The following is a 22,725-nucleotide window of genomic DNA, read 5'->3' as shown; positions in this document are numbered from 1 at the left end:
CATTTATATTTAGTAAGAAGTGAATCAAATAAAAAACAGATTTGAAAGCATTATATACGTCAAAGTGCAAGTAAAATCAATGTAAATTATGTAATGTCGCACCATGAAACTAGGTTATACAGTCACTGTCAAGGACATTGAGGAATCAAGACCAAATTTAGTTATCGCATGGAGTTATTATGGCTATAGCTATCATAACAGCCTGCCCAAGTCGAGACACATTCGGCACATCTCAATTAAAAACTACACGCGAATTATAACATCACAGTAACTGGGGACACTGTAGCTATGTTTTTCTTAAATTTTCAGCCAGTGGGCACATTAATAAAAACGCAACAGTTTAATGTTTACAAGAATGATAAACTGGCACGAGTACAGGTGTAATCATTAGCGCCACGCAGGTACGCAGATTATATTCACAGCTGTGTAACTAACGGCAGTGTATGTAGCTGGCTCTAACTGCCATCAGCGACAACATACTCAGTAGCCTACATTTTTGTTGCAGCACGATTAAATGATACTCTTCTACCGTGTGCTTTAACGCATGTAACAAAAATGAGTTTTCCTAGTTTGCGATTGGCTGACTGTCATGCGGCGCGTAGCCTATTTTACGCGCATGTAAGCTGGTAGAATGTACCTTGATACTAAGTCCCCTTGATGGTTCCCAGTTAAACATGTAGGCCTACGTCAGATTGCTCACACTTAAGCCAGGCACTCACTGCAACCGAGGGTCTTCGGCCGCAGCGATTCTATAAAGACCGCAATGCCACGATGGGTGCGCAACGTATCGTTGTCAACGACAATCCGTCCAGAATGTCACCGACACTCAGACGGCATCGCTTTATCACTCACGGGGAGCGGAGGTGGATTTGTGGGCAGACGGTCGAACGACCGGTCGATACTGAACAGGTTTAATAATTTTAAAGAATTAGAATGGTGAGCAGACTGGTGAATTTGTAATTTATCTTAAATCTGTCGTCATCTTCACGGAAATGTTTCTCTCGGCTTTGACAAAAATAGTTCAGTTGCATCCACGTCCAGACAAGTCGTAAACATTATCATCGGCAGTGGCTCCAGTCTTTGAATGCCAACCTGTGTCAAAAACCATTCAACTATTAAGGTTTATGATGCGAAACATTTCGTCCATATACTATAGACATAATTTCATTTCTTTTCGACTTGAAAATTTCGAGACAAGAATATTATTTAGTATAAAATCTCCAGCTACTTTCTTTAACGTAGTATACAGCGGCGGATCTAGTGGGGTGGGGGTGAATAGGGTGGCTAGCCACCCCGCTCCGTCTACCGTGAAAAATTAAATAATGGTCACTCGTCTTGTTTGTGTGCTTCTCGTGTACTCTGGTAAAACATACACTTTCTATTTTACGCTTACTTCTTTTCAGATGCCACCTAAGATCGTCTAGCAGTCTATAATTCCAAAAAACTCAAATGTGAGGGGATGCCCCTCCCAAAACCACGCCCCACCCCCGCTCGTGCCTTCTCACCTTCCATTATCCACCACCATTGCTAAATCCTAGATCCACCACTATGATTGGTTTAGTATATTAATTTAAATGTTGATGTAATTTTGTTTTTATCTCGCCTTATATCACAAGTTGTTATTCTTGGTTTTGCATCGAAAGAAACTGGTTTAATTATGTATCGAGTTAACATTTTCACAAAAAAAGCAATCTTTTTTCATGACTTTTGCGTTGAACATTTCTATTATTATATCATGTTCTCATCTTAACGCGACATGATCACGATACCATAAATACATTATTATACAGTAGTATCAATGGATCGGTGTAAATACATATGAAGCCTGGTTAGAATCGCTACAAAGTCGTTCCAGCGTTTTCGCTGCAATCGTTGCTGCGTAAGCCTGATTTCCATAGAATCGCTACACAGTCGCTACAGCGTTTTCACTGCAATCCTTGCACTGCGTAGCTGTCCCCGACGATAGCGGTGTAGTGAATTTTATGGAAAATAGAGGGCGCTATTATAGACAAGCAGCTTCTTTGATGATTGATCATGATTAATGCTTCTCTAGCAGCCGTATCTAAAGATGTTAAAAGAGATCGGAAGTAAAGTTGATATTACATGACGTATAACTTAACTTATCCCATTTCCAGTCCAAAGGCTTGATGAGAGGAAGGCGAAGAATCAGATTGGCTGACTCCCCGTCGAGTGAAGCTGATTTGAAATTAAATAGATGGTCACAACTTACTCCGAATAGTGCACAAAATGTATACATTAAAATCAAGTCATTGAATTTAGAATTCTTATGACTGTGTTTTTATTCGGACCTACTTCTCACTAGCGAGACAGTCGCCAACACAGGATAGAACGGCTTTTGTTAATAAGCCTACTACAGCGGTATTTTTATTTTTTTAATGATTCAGAATACTAAAATTTAGCGTTCTATTAATTTTTTTTTAAGACTACATTCATATGTTTCAAACATAGATGTACTTTGGATTTTATGAACAAGTTGATCAATACATAAGCAGATCGTTAAACTTTCGTCCCTATCAAAATCAAATTTGTGAACATTTTCAGATATTTTCGGCTTTTGATTTTATATCGTAAGAAAATAAATATTAGTAAAATGAGAGGACGGAAGAATATGAAGAAGGGTAATGATGATAGGAGTAGGCTACATCCAGCTGTGTTTTGTGTTTTATATTGTGTTTTCGACAAGGGTCCATAATAAAAATTAAAAAAAATTAATAAAATAAAATGTCTTAAATTTGAAAGAAAAATAATTAAATTTAATACCAAGACGTCATTCGACCTTACGACCTTTGGTGTCCTTATGCCATTAGAATACATCCCTAACCGACCGCCGCGCCACCCATGTGGCGGGTTCTATTGGTGGTAATGGCAGTAATATACAGTCCTTGCTGAAACCCCTGTTTTCTTTTGTAGGTGTAGGGAGCACTTATAAAAGGGCCATGAAAGTTTGTTGGAAATAAACTTCAGTTAATGTGTACAAAGTGTCCTGCAGGTCCTTCGAAACTGGCGACGCTGGACGCTTTTAATGTTCTGGTAATACAAGAATGGTATAACAAAAAGCCGACCAACAGGTACGCCTTTTTCCTGTTATACTACCTAGCGCCCTCTCAGATTAGTTTTATCCTAACTTTCACGTCTTGTCTGTATTTACAATTGCGGCCACATTGTTGTTAGATAACACATGATTTAGAGTGGCTTTTACAACGTGTAGGTCTAAAGCTAAATAATACTTTTTAACGGCCATAGAAAATGAAATTAAATATTATTTCTTTGATTGCATATCAATTTGAAAGAGAGCTACAGTATGTAGCTGATATCACATCGCCATCATGTTCCTTATTTAATAAAATTAATACTAGGCCTATTATTAATTTTCGTTCTTCGTATTTGTTTTTTGGTTTTTTTTCACTAGATAATTATGTAAGTTAGTATTACGTCTTCGGACGATGTTTGTTGTAGAAGGTTTAATCAGGGAACAGTGAAATTATAGAAAACTACTAGCCATCATCATTGTAAGCAAGTCTTACGGAGAGGGACACCACCTCCCCCAAAAAAAACCTGGCTACTCCCTCACAAGTCATTCCCCTCCCCCACCCCTCATCGAAAGTGCTCGAGCAGGAAATCACTCTCAGGTAATTAAAAATGACCTCACATCACCTTATTTTACGAGCTAGCGCCCCCTCACTTAGTCATACAGCTACTTCAGCCTCCCCCCGCCCCCCCCCCACTTTTTTTCCTTCATTTCACGACTCCAGATACGTCACTGGGTCTTGTGATAGAACGTTGTATTGATTTAATTGTTGTCTTCACAGATACTTTTTATTTCCTCCAGTATTCCAAAAGATATCAAACATCCTCTTAATATGGTAAATTAATTATGAGGTCCAAAAGATTCAATCTGTTTAGATCGAGTAGATGTCTGGTGAGAAGAAATTTCAACTGGCTTATTCCGTATTCCTTACGAATATTATTATATAAAACGCTAATCTGTGGATAAAGTCACCTTTAGCATAAGGATGACTCTGTTGATATGTTGTTAATTAATGATTCCGTTGTATTAGATACTTTTACCCTGAATGTTTTAATGCTCAATTTTAATTTTAATATACGCCCTATAGTTTATTATGCTTTAGAATCAACATGTGTTCACGTATATACACACACACACACACACCTGTATTTCGAACTGCTCTTGAGGCTTTTTTCTCTCTTCTTCTTCTTTTTTATTATACAATTTTTGTCGTCTGTATTTCAACCATCCTATTTGTTCTGGGAGATTGTCAAATAAACTGAACTGAAATGTATTATACTTATTTTACTCTTGTTCGTCATGTTACTTAACTTGGACGACATTATTATTATGTTTTATTCTTAAATACTAACAGCGCCCTCTTTGATGTGAGGATATTTAATGGCTCATCACATAGATAAGAAGACAATAATTATTATCCAGAGGTGACGGAACTAGGGGGTGCTGCGTTATTATATGGAGAGTAATGTGTGACCGAAAATGGTCGGCTTTCAGTTGGTTGTAATACCATGCGCCAGTGATGTTTGAGTACAGCGAGATGAAACTATTTATGTAATGCATGAATAAAGTTCGGGGTTTGTCGGGTAGTGGAATGATTATTGTACATTTTAAGTGCTCCCTCCATGCAAACGTGTAAACTAAATTACGGGGATTAATTAGCGAAGATATGGAGACAATTATTTCCAAGTTCCCTCTTTCCAAGAGGGGATGCAAATGCTTTGTTAAAATGAGTACGCCGCGGTACTCATTTTCAGTGGTGGCGCCAGAGTGGGGGGGGGGGCTGGGGCTATAGCCCGCTAATAGCCCCCTAGTCGGAAAAGCCTAGGCCCCCCACCCCCGTCGGGGAAGACGAATACATTCCGTCGGGGAATAAAAAGAATAAAAAAAATATTTTACATGTCTGTTCGTTTAGCAACCATATCGCCTTCATTGACCTACTAGTGTACCGTTAATTGTGTCAACTTTTCATCACAATAATAACAAAAACAACAACAATACTAAAAATAATAATAATAATAATAATAATAATAATAATAATAATAATAATAATAATAATAATAATAATAACAATAATAACATAAATTCATATGCCGTTTTATTATAATTTATCCGACTATCGTATATATTACTTTTCAAATTGAATTAAGTTCATGAAACAACATATATTCATCCTTCTTCACAATGAATTAATTAAGTTCAAACATCTATTGGAACGTAAGTCAGCGGAACAGTGTCAAGTGTCAAAACAGCATTTAGACACTATTTTTTTAAATGTCAGTGCATATTAATGCTATGTATTGAAATGAAAAAAAAATACAAATGCCCCTCCCCCAGTTTGAAAAATTCTGGATCCGCCCCTGTTCAATGGGACTAATTAAAATGGTTTACGTTTTCTACTATGACAAGTGCTCGTTTGGATATCCTCATGATGCTTGGAATACATATTGATCGGGGAGCAATCTCGTGGTTTACAGATTTCAGGCAAAATTTCCACAATTTATAACTTCACTTTCAATTATAAGCTTGTACTGTGGCGTTCCCGGTGACATTGTGTTTTCTTAATTCATCGTAGTATAATATTGTCACGAATTGGTGGTCTTACAATTTACAGTAAGACATTATTCTTATTCGTAATTTTGTTGTTAATAATTCACAATCACATGGATTATGAAAAACCGGGATTTCGCCATGATGGGAGGATAGTATTGTAATGTAATACGGTGTTTTTTTTTTTTATAGAATTGTATTGCAACATTTTTTTTTTAATAATATAAAATGTAAAACGGATTTGAAAATAAGTTAGTTGGTTAAATTGCATACTCTTTGTTTCTCGTTGTTTTAATTTATTAGCTAACAATATGCAAATGTTACATGAACACCTGGGAAGGAAGGTGCAATCACGTTCTGTTGCCTAGCAAACGTTTGTACTGTAGCGTGCGTGTGTGTGTGTGGGGGGGGGGGGCTATCCTACTGATGTACTGTGTAGCGGGGGACGATGAAGCATAATAAGACTAGGCATAGGGCTAAGTAGACAGTGCAATTATATGTGATAGAAAGTACACTTTCGAAAGAAATAAATTAAAATAAGAAAGAAAAATAACAAAGAACAATTCAGTTGCAGACTACCTTGTTTAAGTATTATACCTTACAATGCTAACAATGCAGCCTTTGTAGCCTCAGCTAGGCAAGGCATCCATGTGCAAAGCAGTGGTGTTTGTTTATCAAAAAAAAAAAGCACGTCGGGAAAGTTTGCCTTACCAAGAAAAGGTGACGTAATCCAGCTTATGACGTTGCATGCTAACTATAGTGTGAGTGTGACGTCACCAAAAAATACAATTTTCTATTATAACCAAAATATTAATAACTACAAGGTTTGTTTGTTTCTTGCAAATCTGACTACAAAACCATATCGAAATTTCACGTTCCACTTCTGACTCCGAGTTTCGCACACACCGCTGAGGGCGGCGTTCCGGGAACCCAGCGTCAAGGGCTATTTATCAAAATGTTTGAATTCTGTGACTTCAAAATCACAGCAAACGATATAGTAAGTAACACGTAAAAAAAAAAAGATGGCAAAAATTATCCATCATTGTTATGATTATCATTATCAACAATACATTTTAGCTCAAAAGGAATAAAATCCATATTTTCTATCCACCACACCCAACTTGGTTTTTTTTTAAATTATTATTATTAAAAGTGAACGCAAATAGTAAATACGAATTAAATATAATTGAATAAGTAAAAATTCGGTGATACATGTGACAACACTGTGATATTTAATACTGTTTCATAGGTGTACTACTCGGCCACACTGCCACCAGTCATTTTGAAAGCCTTGATTTTCAGGACCCATTGCAGTTTGAGCTATAATAGGAACGAATAAGTGTAAGAAGCTTTCCATCCACACAAAAGTTACTGAAGTTCGTTGAGGAGGCCTAAAACGACGATGTAATGCCGTTGGTATTAAAAAGGGCATCGGCAATGCGCGGAGCACATTGTGGCCACAAAGCATTTTTGTCGGCAACCAGGGGGAGAGTGCATGCTAGGACAAAGCACTACAAAGACGCTCTGACTTACAGGAAGCGCCATCTAGTCTGGCACACCAACAAATGCCTGAATGAGACGAAGGTTTTAGCAGAATGCTGCCCAAAACAGCAGGGTGAAGGATCGCAAGCCTTTCTGTTCTAGTGCAATAGAGCGAAGGGGGACGCAGCAGTACATGTTTTTTTCTAGATTGTTTTTGTATCTAAATAGCCAAAAATAGTTTGAGTCATCATAAACGAAATCAATAATTGTAAAAATGTCAATGTCAAATACGTGTTTTGTCACGTAGTGGGATACGTGTTGGCCAACTTTAAATTACAACCAAACTTACCCATGTTTTCCACCATTATTATTTAAATAACCACTTCCTAAATATATTGTCGGCTATAATATAACAGTTCATTTTCATTATTTGGACCATAACAATTACAGGCATTCAGGAAATTCGATTGGTCTTTACATGCGATGATATTATAATAAGTACACAAAACGCTTACAATGAAGCAATATCATTGCGACTTTTCTTTGTGTTCTACAGGCCTATTTTTTTTATTACATTTGTAAATAATGCAGAATCAACAATATACAGATAAAATGTTTAACTTTATTTCTCGTTATGTACATAGGCCTCCTTGTTAACAACGACTAAACATAATATTTCTATTAAAACACATACACAACTATCGTTTAGGCGTAGTTACCCGTATACAGCCGGGCCTCCAAGTGATTGAAGTAAAAAATACAAGATGGTTTTTCCAATCTCATTAAGTTTGTTGTCTTTAGTGGTTAATCGACTTCGAAATAATAATATGCCTCCGTGGATTTATGCAGTGACCGTAATACTAATATTTCCCCTAAGAATGGGCCGTTTATAATCATACAGACACACACACTTACATGGAATGTAGATTTTCATAAATATTGATATAAAATATGAATTGTTTGACCTTTGAAAATTGTTACAATATAGAATACAATAATAGACATGTTCATATTTAAATCCGTACGTTTAGAATCTTAATCTAGCTGACGAAATGTTGACGGGTTTGGCGCACCTCTTCTGTTTCGTCAGTTCTGACGTATGATATTCTCAACTTAATTAAAGGCAAGGCACTCTCATGCCTACAATTAGAGGCCTTTATCTATAACCATAAACTTTAATCATCATCATCATCACAATCATCATAATATTCTTCATCATTATTATCATTATCTTTATTTTTATCATCCACATCAGCATCATCATTATTTTGATTGTCATCATCATCATCATCATCATCATCATCATCATCATCATTATCATCATCATCATTATCATCATCATCATCATCATCATCATCATCATCATTATAATTACGGTAAATTCGGTGTCGATTTGACTGTGCCAATAGGGAGTTTTCGCAAGATTACGAAAACGATAACGAATACGGTTACGTCATCAACTATTTAGACAACCCTTCCCCTACAGTAGCATATTTGTCACACCGTAGGCGATTCATGTCTTTTGCGTGAAGCAAGGATCATATTCAGCTCGTACAGCATATTGTCATGAATGTTTCAGACACGAATGACGATAACGAAAATGACGTATTTGTATTCGTTATCGTTTTCGTAAGATTGCGAAATCTCCCTAATATAAAACTAAACATGCAATCACACTTTCTGTATTTCATGAAGGGCAATGGCATTTTTTTTTTTCGTGTGCGAATCCATGCCGCTCACAGATACTATTCACATGTATACCTAAATTTCTCCTTATCTGAGCTGTGATAATGTGAAACAGGTACCATGATGTGTGGTGATCAGTCGCATTATCCTTGTGCAGGTATATATATATAGGTCTATATTCTGAGAGAGCAGATGAGGAAAATGCAGTGACGGTTTTGAGCATGTTTAGTTAAAACCAATCAAAATCGGACGTAACGGCAAACGACATAACAATGACAAAGTCTTTACTCTCTTTTACTAACACGTAGGCCTATATCGATCTTCTATTATTGCGTCAAAATGAAGTTTCAATTTCATCATCACTAATAGGCGCTCTCGTAGTTCTAAATGCGCATACGTACGAGATGGCTTATTCAGGAATGTACAGTATTGCCTGTTTAGCCGAGGTCCACAGATCGCGCGCTGGATTCAACATCTAATATTCTCGGATGCATTATTCGGAATGTACCGTACCGTACTATACCGCCGGAATAACCTCAAGCGACAATTTATAAATAATCTTTCGTGTAAACTATTGTGTCCGTTATGTTTTTTAATTGTCTTTTCAAATTGTCTGCTGTGGACTCGTGAATGTCTGGCGATGTATTCCATTGCTATCGTGTTGATGGTGGAAATTTTGGTGAGAAAGAACGGTAGGCTGAGGGAACCATCCGTATTGCTGCTGCACGTACGAATTAGCGGGATGTTTAGCGTTTGCGCTCATTTCCCATGGCGTGTCCGGTGATGGTGGCTGTTCTTCAAGTTGTGTATTTGCAGCCTTGAGAGGTGAAGCGAGCGTTGGAATTTGTTGTTGTTGTGTCGTCGCCGGTGAACTGTGTTTATTTTGTGTTATTTGTTGCTGTTGCCTTATCACTTTCTTGTATTTTGATCGTCGATTTTGGAACCAAATTTTGACCTGCAAAAATGGAAAATACCAGTAAGATAGTTAGTTGAGCAATATACAACTAAAAACAATGATATAATCACTAACATACTGATATAATATTATATAGGCCTAATGATATGATGCGATTATTATATGATATGTAATAATAAATCAGTGCTGTATAACACAAATTTACTCATGCTTATACAATTCAACAGTGTGTCATTTTTTAATCAACATAATAAACGCTTGAGAAATAAAATAACAATAGAGGTTTTTTTTCTAAAAGATTTTGTACTTTTTGGTAGGTTTGACTTGCTATATATCAATATCTCCGACCTTGCAGCCGAGCGATACACCGGGTGGTTTTGTTCATAAACACACTGCAGAAAAAAAAGACATAAAACAGAAACAGCCTACAGTTCATTGTGCCATACCCAATTGTTAGCATGTTCTTTTCGAACAAGATCGAAAAAAATAGGAACAATGACATATTTTGCGCTTCCTCAAGGATACGTTGATTCGGAGCTTGACTGGCCAAGCGATGATATAGAAACGCAGGCTCGATTCTGAGCGAGTGTCAGTTTGAATGAGGTTTAAGGACAGGGCATTATACCCTCCCAGGGTTCAACACGTAATAATGGTGTTATATTTTATAATGGTATAATTGGTATCCTCTCGCTATTACGTACCGAGTAACACTTACGTCAAATTACTAACGTATAATTACTAACAATGTTTAAATTTTGCCAAATTAATAGCGTGTAATTATATAGATTAATATTATTATGCTATTCCTAATTATGGTTTAATAAGGGACGACTTTGATGGTTTTATTAATTGTGCAACTAATTATTATAGTGATAAGGAGACGAATTATAACACATTAGATATTATACCTGCTAAGTAAACCAACAGAAAAGTCTGAAAGGTTTAAATTGAGGAATTACAACAAAATAGTCAACATGTTTTCACAAGCAGGAGCAGGTAAACGATATAGTAGTTTATCATTTTAATTGTGATCTTGAATTTTTTTAACACTTTTTAATTTTTGCTTTATTTGTATGGATCGGCAGCAAGATAATGTTGCGCATGCGCACGACTGGTAGACGCTCTCCTGTATGAATCCAAAATAGGTTAAAGCAAAAAAGGTATTTTTCAACGCTAATATCAAAAAATGACATTTAATTTTGTATATAATATCGTACATCATTAGGCCTAACTATATTTTAAACTTTAAACATAATGACTTTGTGACATGGGGTAGGCATGTACCAGTTTATCATCGTCGCTGGAGTGCCGAGCTGTAGGCCTAATCCCACTTGAGATTAAGTTGTTCTCGAAAAACCTTTCATCTCTATTTCAATGGTGAAATGGTGATATAGGAATAGAAAGTGGGGTAAACCATATGTTTGGCCCTGTGTTTGGTCAGAACATATAAAGATTAGTCCCGGGGTGGGTGGGGTACATCATAACAAAAGATACGATCTAATGGGAAGCCCGACACCCTGTTAAACTGACCGGCAATGGTGTGACTACGATTAAAAGTCATTTCATTTCATTTAGTTTTATTGTCAAATTTTAAAAAGGAAAAGCAGAGCGGAAACAAGTCAAAATAAACAGTGGGAAAAAATCTAACTCCCGGAGATCAAAACCAGCTCTGGGGAAAACTTCCATTCCCAGGGACCCCGGCGGTTAGCTCATCCGTATCAATCATAGATATTAAAGGTACAATAGGCTGACTATTTATACTACTACTAGGCTAGTACGATGCAAGTTTTCGGCTTGTGAATGGGGCAATGTACTATCACTTCTGGTACGGTACTGTTCAAAACAATCTCTGTTACTCGCTTAATAGCCGACTGTGTATTGTAACCGAATTTCGATGTTTTGTTCATTTAGTAGATGACAAAAAGATTAATGGAGGATAAATTTTGAACTGACATAAAAGATGGATTCAAAAAATATTTTTAGCTAATAATTTCATGTATATAGCATTAAGCATAATTACACAATGAGTGACAAGCGAAAATATCGTTATAATAATCATAGGCCTATTTTGGTGATAAGTTGATGTGAATAAAATGAGAAAAATTGGGCTCTAAACATTGATGTCGGAGTTCGTTCCCTCGCTGTCCGTTTCGTCGGTGTCCTTGGGCAGGGTATTATACCCACGGTTATCTCTCTCCACCCAGGAGTGTGTATACGTAGGTTCGAACACCAATGCGCCGATTTCCAGCTAGTTACAACTGCGCTTCGTGACAGCATTTATAGGCTAATCGACGCAATCCAGTTCGTTTGCTGAGGTGGTGGCAGTATGGACATGGCGGTATAAAATATATGTATAAATTTATTTTATACCTTCATGGTATGGATAATCAGACCATCGTTGGAACCGTTGGAACGTTCAGTAGCTCGACGCCCTGTCGCGATCATACGAAATTGAGACAAATTCGATTCCGAGTTTCGCTGCGTTGAACCAACGAGGCCGCTATAGAACTACTGCACATGACTTTAGTATAGAATGACGTTGGCTGAGTCTCTTAAGTATGAGGAGGATGTATATTATGCCTACAATTTTTATACTACATAAACATTATCACCACCACTATCATTTCATCATTACAAATATCATTAGTAATATTATTATTGTTATTATTTAAATGTAATTTTTGCCTCGTCTCTCAAACTGAATAACTAAAATTTACTCCCATTTTTTCAGCAGCTGAGAGTAGCAAAAGTCAAAAGACCAGATTGTTTCCTAACACGTGTTCATTAATTAATAAAATTCAATAAATGGCTTAATTAAACAATTCACTATTTGACTCGGGGGCCCTCTCATTAACAACAAGTGTGCTTTGTGTATGGCACTCGTGCATGTGAATAATATTCGACTGCGGAGTCGCAACAGGTGGTAAAAGATTTGTCCAGTGTCCTGCAGGTGATATGTCCAGTCTACAGACAGTAGGACTGGACATGCATTAATGTTCCAATGTGGGTAAATTACACAATACTGTGATGACAATAGCAAAGGAGGCTTAATCAGAATCATCCCGCGTGCCGATGAATTGAAGAAGTATTATGTTTAAAGTTAAGTGTCCTATTATACGTTAACGGTCAACTATCAGATTCCTTTCTTCTTCATTCCTTTTAAATAAGCATTTTTCTATGTGTATAAAAACATCAGAATTCAAGTAAACCTACACACACACACACCCACACCCCCACAAACACACACATATATATGTATATATTATATATTATATATATTATATATATATATGTTATTCCACATTTTGGTATACATATATATACATATAGTCCTGTATATACACACACACACACATACACACACACACACATATATATATATATATATATATATATATATATATATATATATGTGTGTGTGTGTTGTGTGTGTGTGTGTGTGTGTGTGTGTGTGTGTGTGTGTGTGTGTGTGTAATCAAATAATTGAAGAAAGAGTGCTCGAATATGCTATGCAATGTCAAGAATGATGTATAATTTAACCAAACAAAAATCGGTCGTTCTTTAAGAACAAAATTAGGACTATACAGTCCGTAGTTTCTTCACCATCCGGTTTAAGCATCAGCCATACGGAAGCTGTTCCGATCGATCGATGTTTTTCCCATGTGGGCTTAATGTTTAGGGTGAAAATCCTAAACTACTCAAACAATAGCCATCACTCTCACGGAAGGTCATTGTCCGATTTCCAAGTTCACATTGTTTCAAACTATATTGGCATACAAAAGTTATATGACTAGTTTTGTTGTTATATGTTTTACTATTGAGTTTAACACACAATTAGAGAGAGATGAATAGCACACTACAAGTATTTTAAATAAATCATTATTGGATTTCGTATAATTTTATACTTAACATTGCTGTTAATAAACGATAATGTTTTTCATGGATCTTCTAGTAAGTTTTTGATTGAGAAGCAATTCCCCCAAAAATCTATGCTCGAAGTTTCAATAGGAAACACACCATTGGGACCCACTTTCTGTGGCACCCATGTTATTCCACCTTTTGTATCTTGGGGAGATTGGGGTTGCTTATATTGGTGTAAGTATTGCGATTACATTTTAAAATATGATTTGTTTGTAATTAAGATTTACTAATTTCTTTTACGGAACGGTAAACAGGACTGAAGTTGTTATTGCGATGGAGTCAGCGACACCTAGTAATCAATCAGTTTCGATATTTTGTTATACTTTATATGTTGAGTAAATAAAACTTCTATTTACTATTATACTAACTTGTTTTGTGTCTGCTACTGCCATTGCCAAAGGCACTGACTCGAAGGCTCGTCTTAAACAGTAAGCCATCCAGACTAAACTAAGTTCTTTTTTGTTTCTATAAACTATACTAGATTTTGTGGATACTGCAAACACTACCCTACTGTACGTAAATGTATTTTAGTACAAATCTAAAATGAAAGTCCCACTAGACATAACTTGTGTTTACATTTTTTTTAACGAGGACGGTTAATTCAGTTGATTGTACGCGTGTATTTTAATGGCTTTATGACCTGTTCCATGCTCTGTGTTTAACTTCTCAATGACTAGGACAAGACTGTTGTACATGATCAAATTAAGATTAGGGAGTATTTCTGTGCGCCAACGATACTGATTAATGATTAGTTCTATCAATTAAAGCTAAGACTTTTAGCTATTATAATAATAATACTACGTATTATAGTACGGTACCATCTACTCTTCATTACATTAAATATTCGTTATCACAAATTGATATTGCTTTTCAATTAACATTACAATTGTTCTAATATTGATTGTACAGTACATTGCCAATAGGCCTAATAGGCCTATGTATTGTTCTTTTTCTAATATTACATTTTTTTCATTATTTAGGCCTACTGTTAAACGGCTTACACGTGTCAAAATACCGTAACTCTCATGTAATAACTGTAGGCCTAAGCATAGATATTAATGGAGTTTATAAAATTGAATAATGATAACAGGCTTAATGCTAAAAAGGATATAATAATTATGATTATATTAAATTATTTAAAATTTAAAAAAAATAGGCAATATTTTATTCGAATGTATGCGGTTGCCGAGGCAGCTGTTGTTGCAAGAAATTAAACAATACATGTACGGCGTACAATTAAACTGACGCTTTTCATCCGATCCGGTCCAGAGCAAATAGTACATGGCAGAAAGTACAATGGTATTCAGGTGGTTTTGAAAACTAAAGAAAAAATTCATTAGCGCTAGCACACACGTGATCAATTGCGACTTACGTCAAAGGATGCGAACTATCTAAGTTCTAACATCTGCGATGGTAATTGTATTGGGATATCAAGAATACTTATTTTTTATATATTGATCATCGGGGCGAAATTCTTCTGAAGTATACCAAGAACGAAATGTATAAAAGGCCAATATGTATCAGGTCTAAGTCTAGACCTATATAATATAAGATGATTGATAGGCCTACGTTATATTTCTGAAATCAGTCCAAAGTTTGTCGTCAGATGCTGGGAGGACACTCCTCGTTGGCACTGATATGTGAGCTACGGTAAGTGTCCGATCGCTACGCACGTGGGAGACGGCTAAATGTAGCATTTAGCATCGACGCGAGGACTTAAAACCAACTCTTCCATGTTTCTGTACTTGAAGCTAGTCTTCTGGAATTAAGACTCCAAGTCTCATGTTTAAATAAATACTTGAAAAAAACATAGAACATCATTTGGAGTGAGACAGGCTGCAGTTTTGAGCCTACTAGAGAGAACTTTCCGAAGTCGACGAGGTGATACTTTGAGGAAAAAACAATTTGTTGGGTGTGTTTTTACGCATGCGAGATATTCAAAAAATGTGATAGGCCTACTGCAAGTCACATGTTTTGCCTACCTCTACCTCTACTGAAGTTTAACACGTGGATATACTGTACTCCGTACAACAAAAAAATGATAGGCTAACAGACGCTAACAACTAAAGGCAATGAAGAAAAAATAATAATAATCTGAAAGCGCCAAATATGATGGATGGCAAACGGAAGTTCATTAAGGAAATATGGAAACAATGATTATTGGAATTCGAAATATAAGGAAATTAAGTATGAAGACTCAACCACGTGTGACAATTAGAAATTAGGGTTTTTTTTTTTTAATTCTCTTATGTCTCATATTAAAGGAAAACCTGCATAGGCCTATGGTTCACGTCGCCGGCAATGGGGGATGAGGCGTCCATTTTTTGCATATTTTTTCTTTTGAATGGCCACAACACATACATCATAAATATTCACATATAGGGACCTATCACGGTCCTAGATATACACGGATACATATTGCTTACAGTGTGGCTAACGGGATACTATACTGGGGATTGTAAAATGTACATAGGCCAAGTTTTAAAAAAAGGGGTCAACAAACTTATTTTTATTTTGCCTTGTCTTCTTACTATATAATTATATAGAAGAAGATATATATATTTATTAATACTAACTATGATTATAGACCTATTGAATCAATTTTAATTAAGTACTTTAAGGTCAGACATGGCACAACAGGTGCTGATGGCAAAACATGTTATAGACCTACTATTTTCAATCACAAAGTTCGTTGGGTTTAACACGAGCTTTGCTGTACTCAAATTATGCACAACGGCATTAAAATGACTATAAAATATTGAAACTGTTTATAATTAATAATTTGTATTGACGACTTGTACTGTGCATGGGTTAAGAAAAATACGGAAACCTTGTGCCCCATTACTGTATGTACCGTATTCGTGGTCATACATTAGTGTTAATATTATTATTATTATTAATATTATTATTATTATTATTATTATTATTATTATTCACACTAAATATGCCTATTTTCTTATAATTTAAATGTTTTAATAATAACATTGCCATGCAATTCAATCAACAAAAACCAAACACCGTGTCCCTGACATTGACTTCATACTGTAGCTTTAATACAAGAATTCTCCACTAGAAAGTAATTAACAATATTATTTATAATTATTTATAATGAATAATAATTAACGAATATATACTGTCATTTTGAATTACTGTCATAATTAGGTCTATATGACATGTTTCTTATTTCTCTCTCTCTAAACCTTGGTAATATTCATTATAATCTATAGATGTACCGGTATGCATATAAACAGAAAATATTACTTAAATCTCTGATGAAATTTCGCAGTCACATTAAGGGAAAACATGGGGCGTATACCTTTTTGAGGACGTATAGCCTACAGTATAGTCAATATGTTGGGAATTGTTTTACAATAGTATACAAAAGTGTTTATTATTCTCTTTATTTCGTTACCTTGTGTGTAAAAGCTCAGTCGGCACCATGAAGTTTTAAGCGACAAATGCGTCCGATCTGCCAAAATATGGATGTGATGTGACATCATCATATGGGCAAACCACACACATTGTTAGCATAAAAACTGCTAGTATGGACTTTATTTTACTGACTTTTGTTGAAACACACCAACTTGTTTTGTGCCGCGCTCAAAAGACTTCTTGTTCATATGAGTTACATTGAATTATACTCTAACCCAACAGTTTCCAATTGTCTAATCATTCAATTATATACTGCTTCAATATTAGCCTATGTATTATACTAGGCCTATAAACAGTCTTAATAGGGATCGCACTACAATATCTCTCGCATCTGGTTAGCCCAAATGCCTACATGGTTACCCTCTTTATCGTAGCCAATAAAAGATGGATATTACATTTTCGTCACAGTTAAGGCGATGTGACACGGTAGTCATTAAAATTCTTTGTTGATGTGGCTTATTTTTCTATATTGAATCGAATGAAAATCTGTAGTTCTTTTTACGGTTTTACTTTTATGGTAGATGAAGAAAACCTCTTTTCAATTATTTAAAACACAGTAAATGGGTTCACTGCATTTATTCACTATAGGCATACAGGCGTTTAAGTGGGGTTACAGTGGCAGACCTTCGGTTTCGATTAAGAACATCAGAACATTGCAATTCAACATGTCCTGTGACTTGAGAAACATACGCAACAAGTAGGTATCCCAATCCATGTTTTGGGTTTTTTTGAAGTAGCTCTTTTTCCAGGTGTTTGTAATCACACGGAATCCCCATTCCGTTTTTACAACACGCATCGCTGATAAGGCGTGTAATGGCGTGTTGTAGGCCTATAAGCGGGCCCTAATAAGATATATTTGTAGCTTTCAAGGAAAAATACATGTTTGAATTATCTGTATATATTTTAGCATTATGCAGAACAGTTAAATAAATAAATAAATATATCACTTCACATTTAAATCACACGTATCGAAATTTCTTACTTGTGTTTGTGTTAGACCAAGAGATGCAGCTAATTCAGCTCGTTCAGGTAATGCTAAGTACTGTGTTCTCTGAAATCGTTGATTTAGTTGTTGTAATTGAATACTACTGTATATTGTTCGTGGTTTCCGTATCTTCTTGCCTTTACTATTTAACTTCACTTCTTTCAAATCAGATTTGTCGTCACAACATACTGTCAAAATATATTAACATTGATTTTGCAAATATCTTATATTGACGCAAGCATAGTTTTCATACCATATTTATAGAGGATAACCCTTAGAATTTAGTAGTAAGAAAATTGAAATCCTGTGCTGTGAAAGGAATTACAAGAACCAAGCAAACGTATTTACCACCAAACTACTTTCCAATTTATTTAATCTTTATTATAGAACAAAAAAACTAATAACAGTTTTAAACTGTAGCCCCTATTAGAAATAAGCAAAACGTATATGGGAACAGTAGTCAATGTATCCTAGTGTTGCGTTTGAGCACAGCATTTTCATAAAGGTCCTAAATTTTCATCCATGTCATAAAGTTTGAAACCAATAAGAAATATTTATAGCCTAGGTTGCCTTTATATGGATGAATACAGTATGCTGCAGGTTCAAAATAGTCAGAAAGTAAGTGTATAGGAATGCTGTATGGCGAACACATGCGCATACATTTCTGTAAATTTCTGTAGCACCAGTAGTAGCCTGCTGTCGCGAAACCATGAACAAATAACATGCTTAAACAAAGTTTATTATCCGTTAATTATCTAGGGCTAACGGATAAACTTTATTCCGTGCTCTTGGAATACACCCATTGAAAAAATAAAAGTACTCACAAAAAACAACGCTAGATAATTATATGAGCAATGTTTGGAGTACTGTAGACTATTTATTGAATTATTTTTACTGTGTCCTCTGTTATTTGTCATGATTAGTGGAAAGTTAGTGTATGAAAATGTCTATAAGCATAATCTGTAAAATTGAGATGATGCCGTGAAATGTACTTAATCAAGCTCATATAATTCATTATAAAAATGACTGTTACTGTTTTTACGTCATTGCAATTTGATGCAAATAATGAAAACAACACATCCATGGACCATGTTTAAAAGCCTGTTAATGAACTTAATAAAACCATCAAAATTATATTCACATGAATTACAGTAGGATTCAATCGAATCTTATGTTTCTGGGTGTTAAAATAAACTGAAAAAGAAGATCATACTTAATAGAATGTAAGCCTAGTTTAAGTTGAATTCACAGGATCTTGGGTGAGCATTATATGCATTTGAGTCAGCTCCATATAAAATAAAATTTACACCACACAGTAGGCCTACTAAACGGTGTACCATGGAGGAACCCTGATTTGCCGTTAACTGGTTTTACACAAGTCAACCTCGTAGCTTCCGCTTTTACTGTAGTACTAAATATCTATACTAAATCTAGTTACACAACAATATTAATTCTATAAATGTTTATATTAAAAAGCCTTTATTGAATTTTCATATAAAATATGACCGAAAGTTGCTTACCATCAGCAATGGGACTTGATGCCGTTGGATACGCATTCGTGTAGGGATGGTGACGGTGTGTGCCCATCGCATTCATTGAAAAAGGATAGCCCAAGGATCGTGAGTGCTGCATCGAGGCTGCAGATACATACGGGTGAGCCTCATGGTGTGTCTGTGGTGGCCCAGCTGTGCATCTCATAGAAGGGGGTACATAATGGTGAGGGTTAACAGCGCTGTACGCCAGTGGCTGAGATTGCATCTGCTGAATATCCATAAACGCCGACTTCGATGCAAACGGGTGGTCGTAACTATCTCCCATAACGTTCATCATGATCCCCTTATGGCCAGGCGAGTGTGTGTCCGAACCCCTGTCCTGTCGTTACGAGTATTAAACTATTGCTTAAAATCACACACGTTTTAAAAAATATCCCTGTTATCCGAGGCGGGCGTACAATTGCTTTGGTGTCTTCAGTGAAAGCAGAGGCAATTGATATTTGTACTCTCGACAACAATCACTCATATTACGTCATGATTCAATGTACTTTTCGCTTGATCGGCGTCAATGAAGATGCTTCGCTCCTCCCCTTTCAAGCCTACCGCGAACTCCATTGGCCAGTGTTCTCTTATTTAATGAATATTCATTATAAGTTATGAATTGTTTTTGTAGTTCAGACAACAGGAATTTGAGAAAATTATTTCATTCAAAGAAAGAATTATACAGAGATGTCCTTTTCCGACAAATATTGTAGTATGCATATTCTTGTATATTCTTAATTAAAGAATTCAACCGTTTACGTAAATAAAAGCCGTAACTTGTAATTAATCAATATATAAAGTTGTGATTGTATTGTATGATTTAAAGGCTAGTTATCTCTACTTTCGAAATAAAATATAGGAACCTAGAGAACATAAAATCAATCAAGGCCTATGAATGTTGTAAACTTATGTTAATATTAGAGTATAATATGTGCATTTATTATATAAAATAATTGTTACTCGAATCTCTCCACTCGCCTTTTGCTAATTGAATGCTTACTTGCAGTTTATTTAGATTTATACATTATTTTTCCCATTACCAGTTTCTGTTTTTGATAAATAATGCTTGGTGATCGATTAACAGTATGTTAAAAAATGAAATGGACGTTTATAAATGTAAAACAAGGGTTTCACTAATTATTATGTAATTAATAACAGTTATCACAAAATCTTCAAAATTACTTGATTTAATTTCAACGTTTTTGTGCTCTATATAATGTAATCAGGAAGACTGGTTGACAGATAGGCCTAATTCAATAATAATTGTGATGCTTAATTTGGTGAATAATTTAAATCACACTGTTTTACGTCTGTTTATTTAAAGATATGTACTTTAAAACAAATTCATCCAAATGATTATCATAAATTCGCAATTCGCAAAAAAAAAAAAACTGCAATTATATGGAAAATAACAGCATTAATTTATAAAGTTGCAAGAGTGACACAATCAAACATTAAATAAACAATTTTTTTTTCTTGGGCCATTTTTCTGTCTTTCTTTTTTGCCTACATTTGAACACAGGGTACTCAAAGGAACATCAGAGCGTTTTACGGTACTGTACTTTACAAACTAAAATGGTAGGCCCTATGCCAATTTTATATTGATTCTTACAAAAGCATCACAAGTTAAAAATAAAATAAAAGATAAAACGTCCTTTTGAAATAGACAAGTGGTAAATTACTAACAGAATATCACACAATGGAAAGCGATAGACGTAAAGAAAACAATCGGACAAAACAGAACTTAAAGCTGAATATCAGCGAGCGAAACCCCGGCGCCGCCGACACATTGGTGTCTGTGGATTTTGTTGAAACATTTTGAAGCTTACCTAGCCATTCGTCACCTATGTTATGAACCAATCACAAACATGAAGTCACAAACAAACAAAACCTTCAATTTCAGACTAAGCAAATCCATCTTAATTATTATTATTATTTATCATCGTTAAATTTCACTGATACTAGCCAGTTAATTTATATTCATTTGTTTTTTTTTAATCATTTGTGAAACTGTGTAAGAGTACTTGTACTTATTGCCTATCAATATAAACACTTGACGGCCGAGTATTCAGTCTTTGTTCATTAAGTACAGATTATTGAGTTTAGTTAAGCGGGCTCTTGTTTTGGGCTATGAAACTTTGAAGTGATCTAGGCTTCTGTAATGGCGACTACCAAATTAGCCCTATTCTGCTTCTACTCTCCTATAAGTGGTTAAGCATTTCAGTGTTTACTATCAACTATTGTTTTAGATTGGATGGGCTCAGTCGAGATTGGTGCCAGTCCGGTTAGCGGATGGCTGCGTACCCAACGAAAACCAGTTAGTCTTTTAGCAACTTTAATTGACTATTGTTTTCTATGAAAGATTCTTCAGTCGATATACTTAAACTTAGGCAATTTACCGGTATGCGGTCTTTAAAACTTTTCTCTTGACACAAGAGTGCATAACTGGTCTCTAATAGGTGGATTAAAACTTTGATCGAACTTGCTGCTCTCTTTAAACTTTTAGTGGTGAATGAGTAATAGCACTTGTGATTAGAATTGCCAACCATTTAGCCACCGATCGAGAATAATTCATCGTTAATTGACCATTTTATGTTGCGATTTCAACAAAACGTTTAGAATAATTCGATAATCGTAACTTAATTTTACTTATTATTATACACTTTGCTGATGATTAAGGTAAATCACAAACGATACCCAAATTATCGTTTTAAAGGGAAACATTTTGATAGGGGAATGCTATGATGAGATTGGCTTTTCTCAATAGGCCCATAAATTCAGCTTACATAAGTTTGAAAAAAAAATACTGTTTAAAATCTTTACAATGAGTCTAAGTTTATCTTATATATATATAAAACAAAAGAATATAGAAAACGAATACCATGTATAGACTTCAGAAGCACTTTATTGGAGAAAACCAATATTTCGACCTATCCTCAGGTCTTTATCAAGGTACATGAAAAAACTAGCAAAAAGTGGACACACATAACCACTGCAGTGGGAGGAGTTAAAGAATAAACAATGCGGATTATAATGAGAGTAATTAAAATCGGGTAGGCCTATACATTAATTGTAATAAACAGTTTGCAATGAGAACGGAGATTAATAGTCGTTCCCACATAATGCCGACAGTATAATAAACAGACTATAGTATATTGACCAAAATTCATTC

General features: G+C 35.3%; 1 protein-coding gene across 1 annotated transcript; it reads right to left on the bottom strand.

The window, feature by feature from the left end:
- Positions 1-9,116: 9,116 nt before the first annotated feature.
- On the bottom strand, positions 9,117-20,000 carry LOC117104046 (homeobox protein DLX-6-like). Its single transcript, XM_033244701.1, has 3 exons — positions 19,539-20,000; positions 18,016-18,206; positions 9,117-9,719 (listed from the first exon to the last, which is right to left on the bottom strand). The coding sequence occupies exons 1-3, from the start codon at positions 19,846-19,848 to the stop codon at positions 9,369-9,371; spliced, it is 852 nt and encodes a 283-aa protein (XP_033100592.1). The 5' UTR covers positions 19,849-20,000; the 3' UTR covers positions 9,117-9,368.
- Positions 20,001-22,725: the final 2,725 nt, after the last annotated feature.

This window comes from Anneissia japonica, unplaced genomic scaffold (genome assembly GCF_011630105.1).
Source record: "Anneissia japonica isolate Jap-2015-1 unplaced genomic scaffold, ASM1163010v1 scaffold287778_len1315358_cov176, whole genome shotgun sequence".
Taxonomy (NCBI): Eukaryota; Metazoa; Echinodermata; class Crinoidea; order Comatulida; family Comatulidae; genus Anneissia; species Anneissia japonica.
Note: the sequence above shows the minus strand (reverse complement) of the source record. Positions and strands in the feature narration are given on the sequence as shown.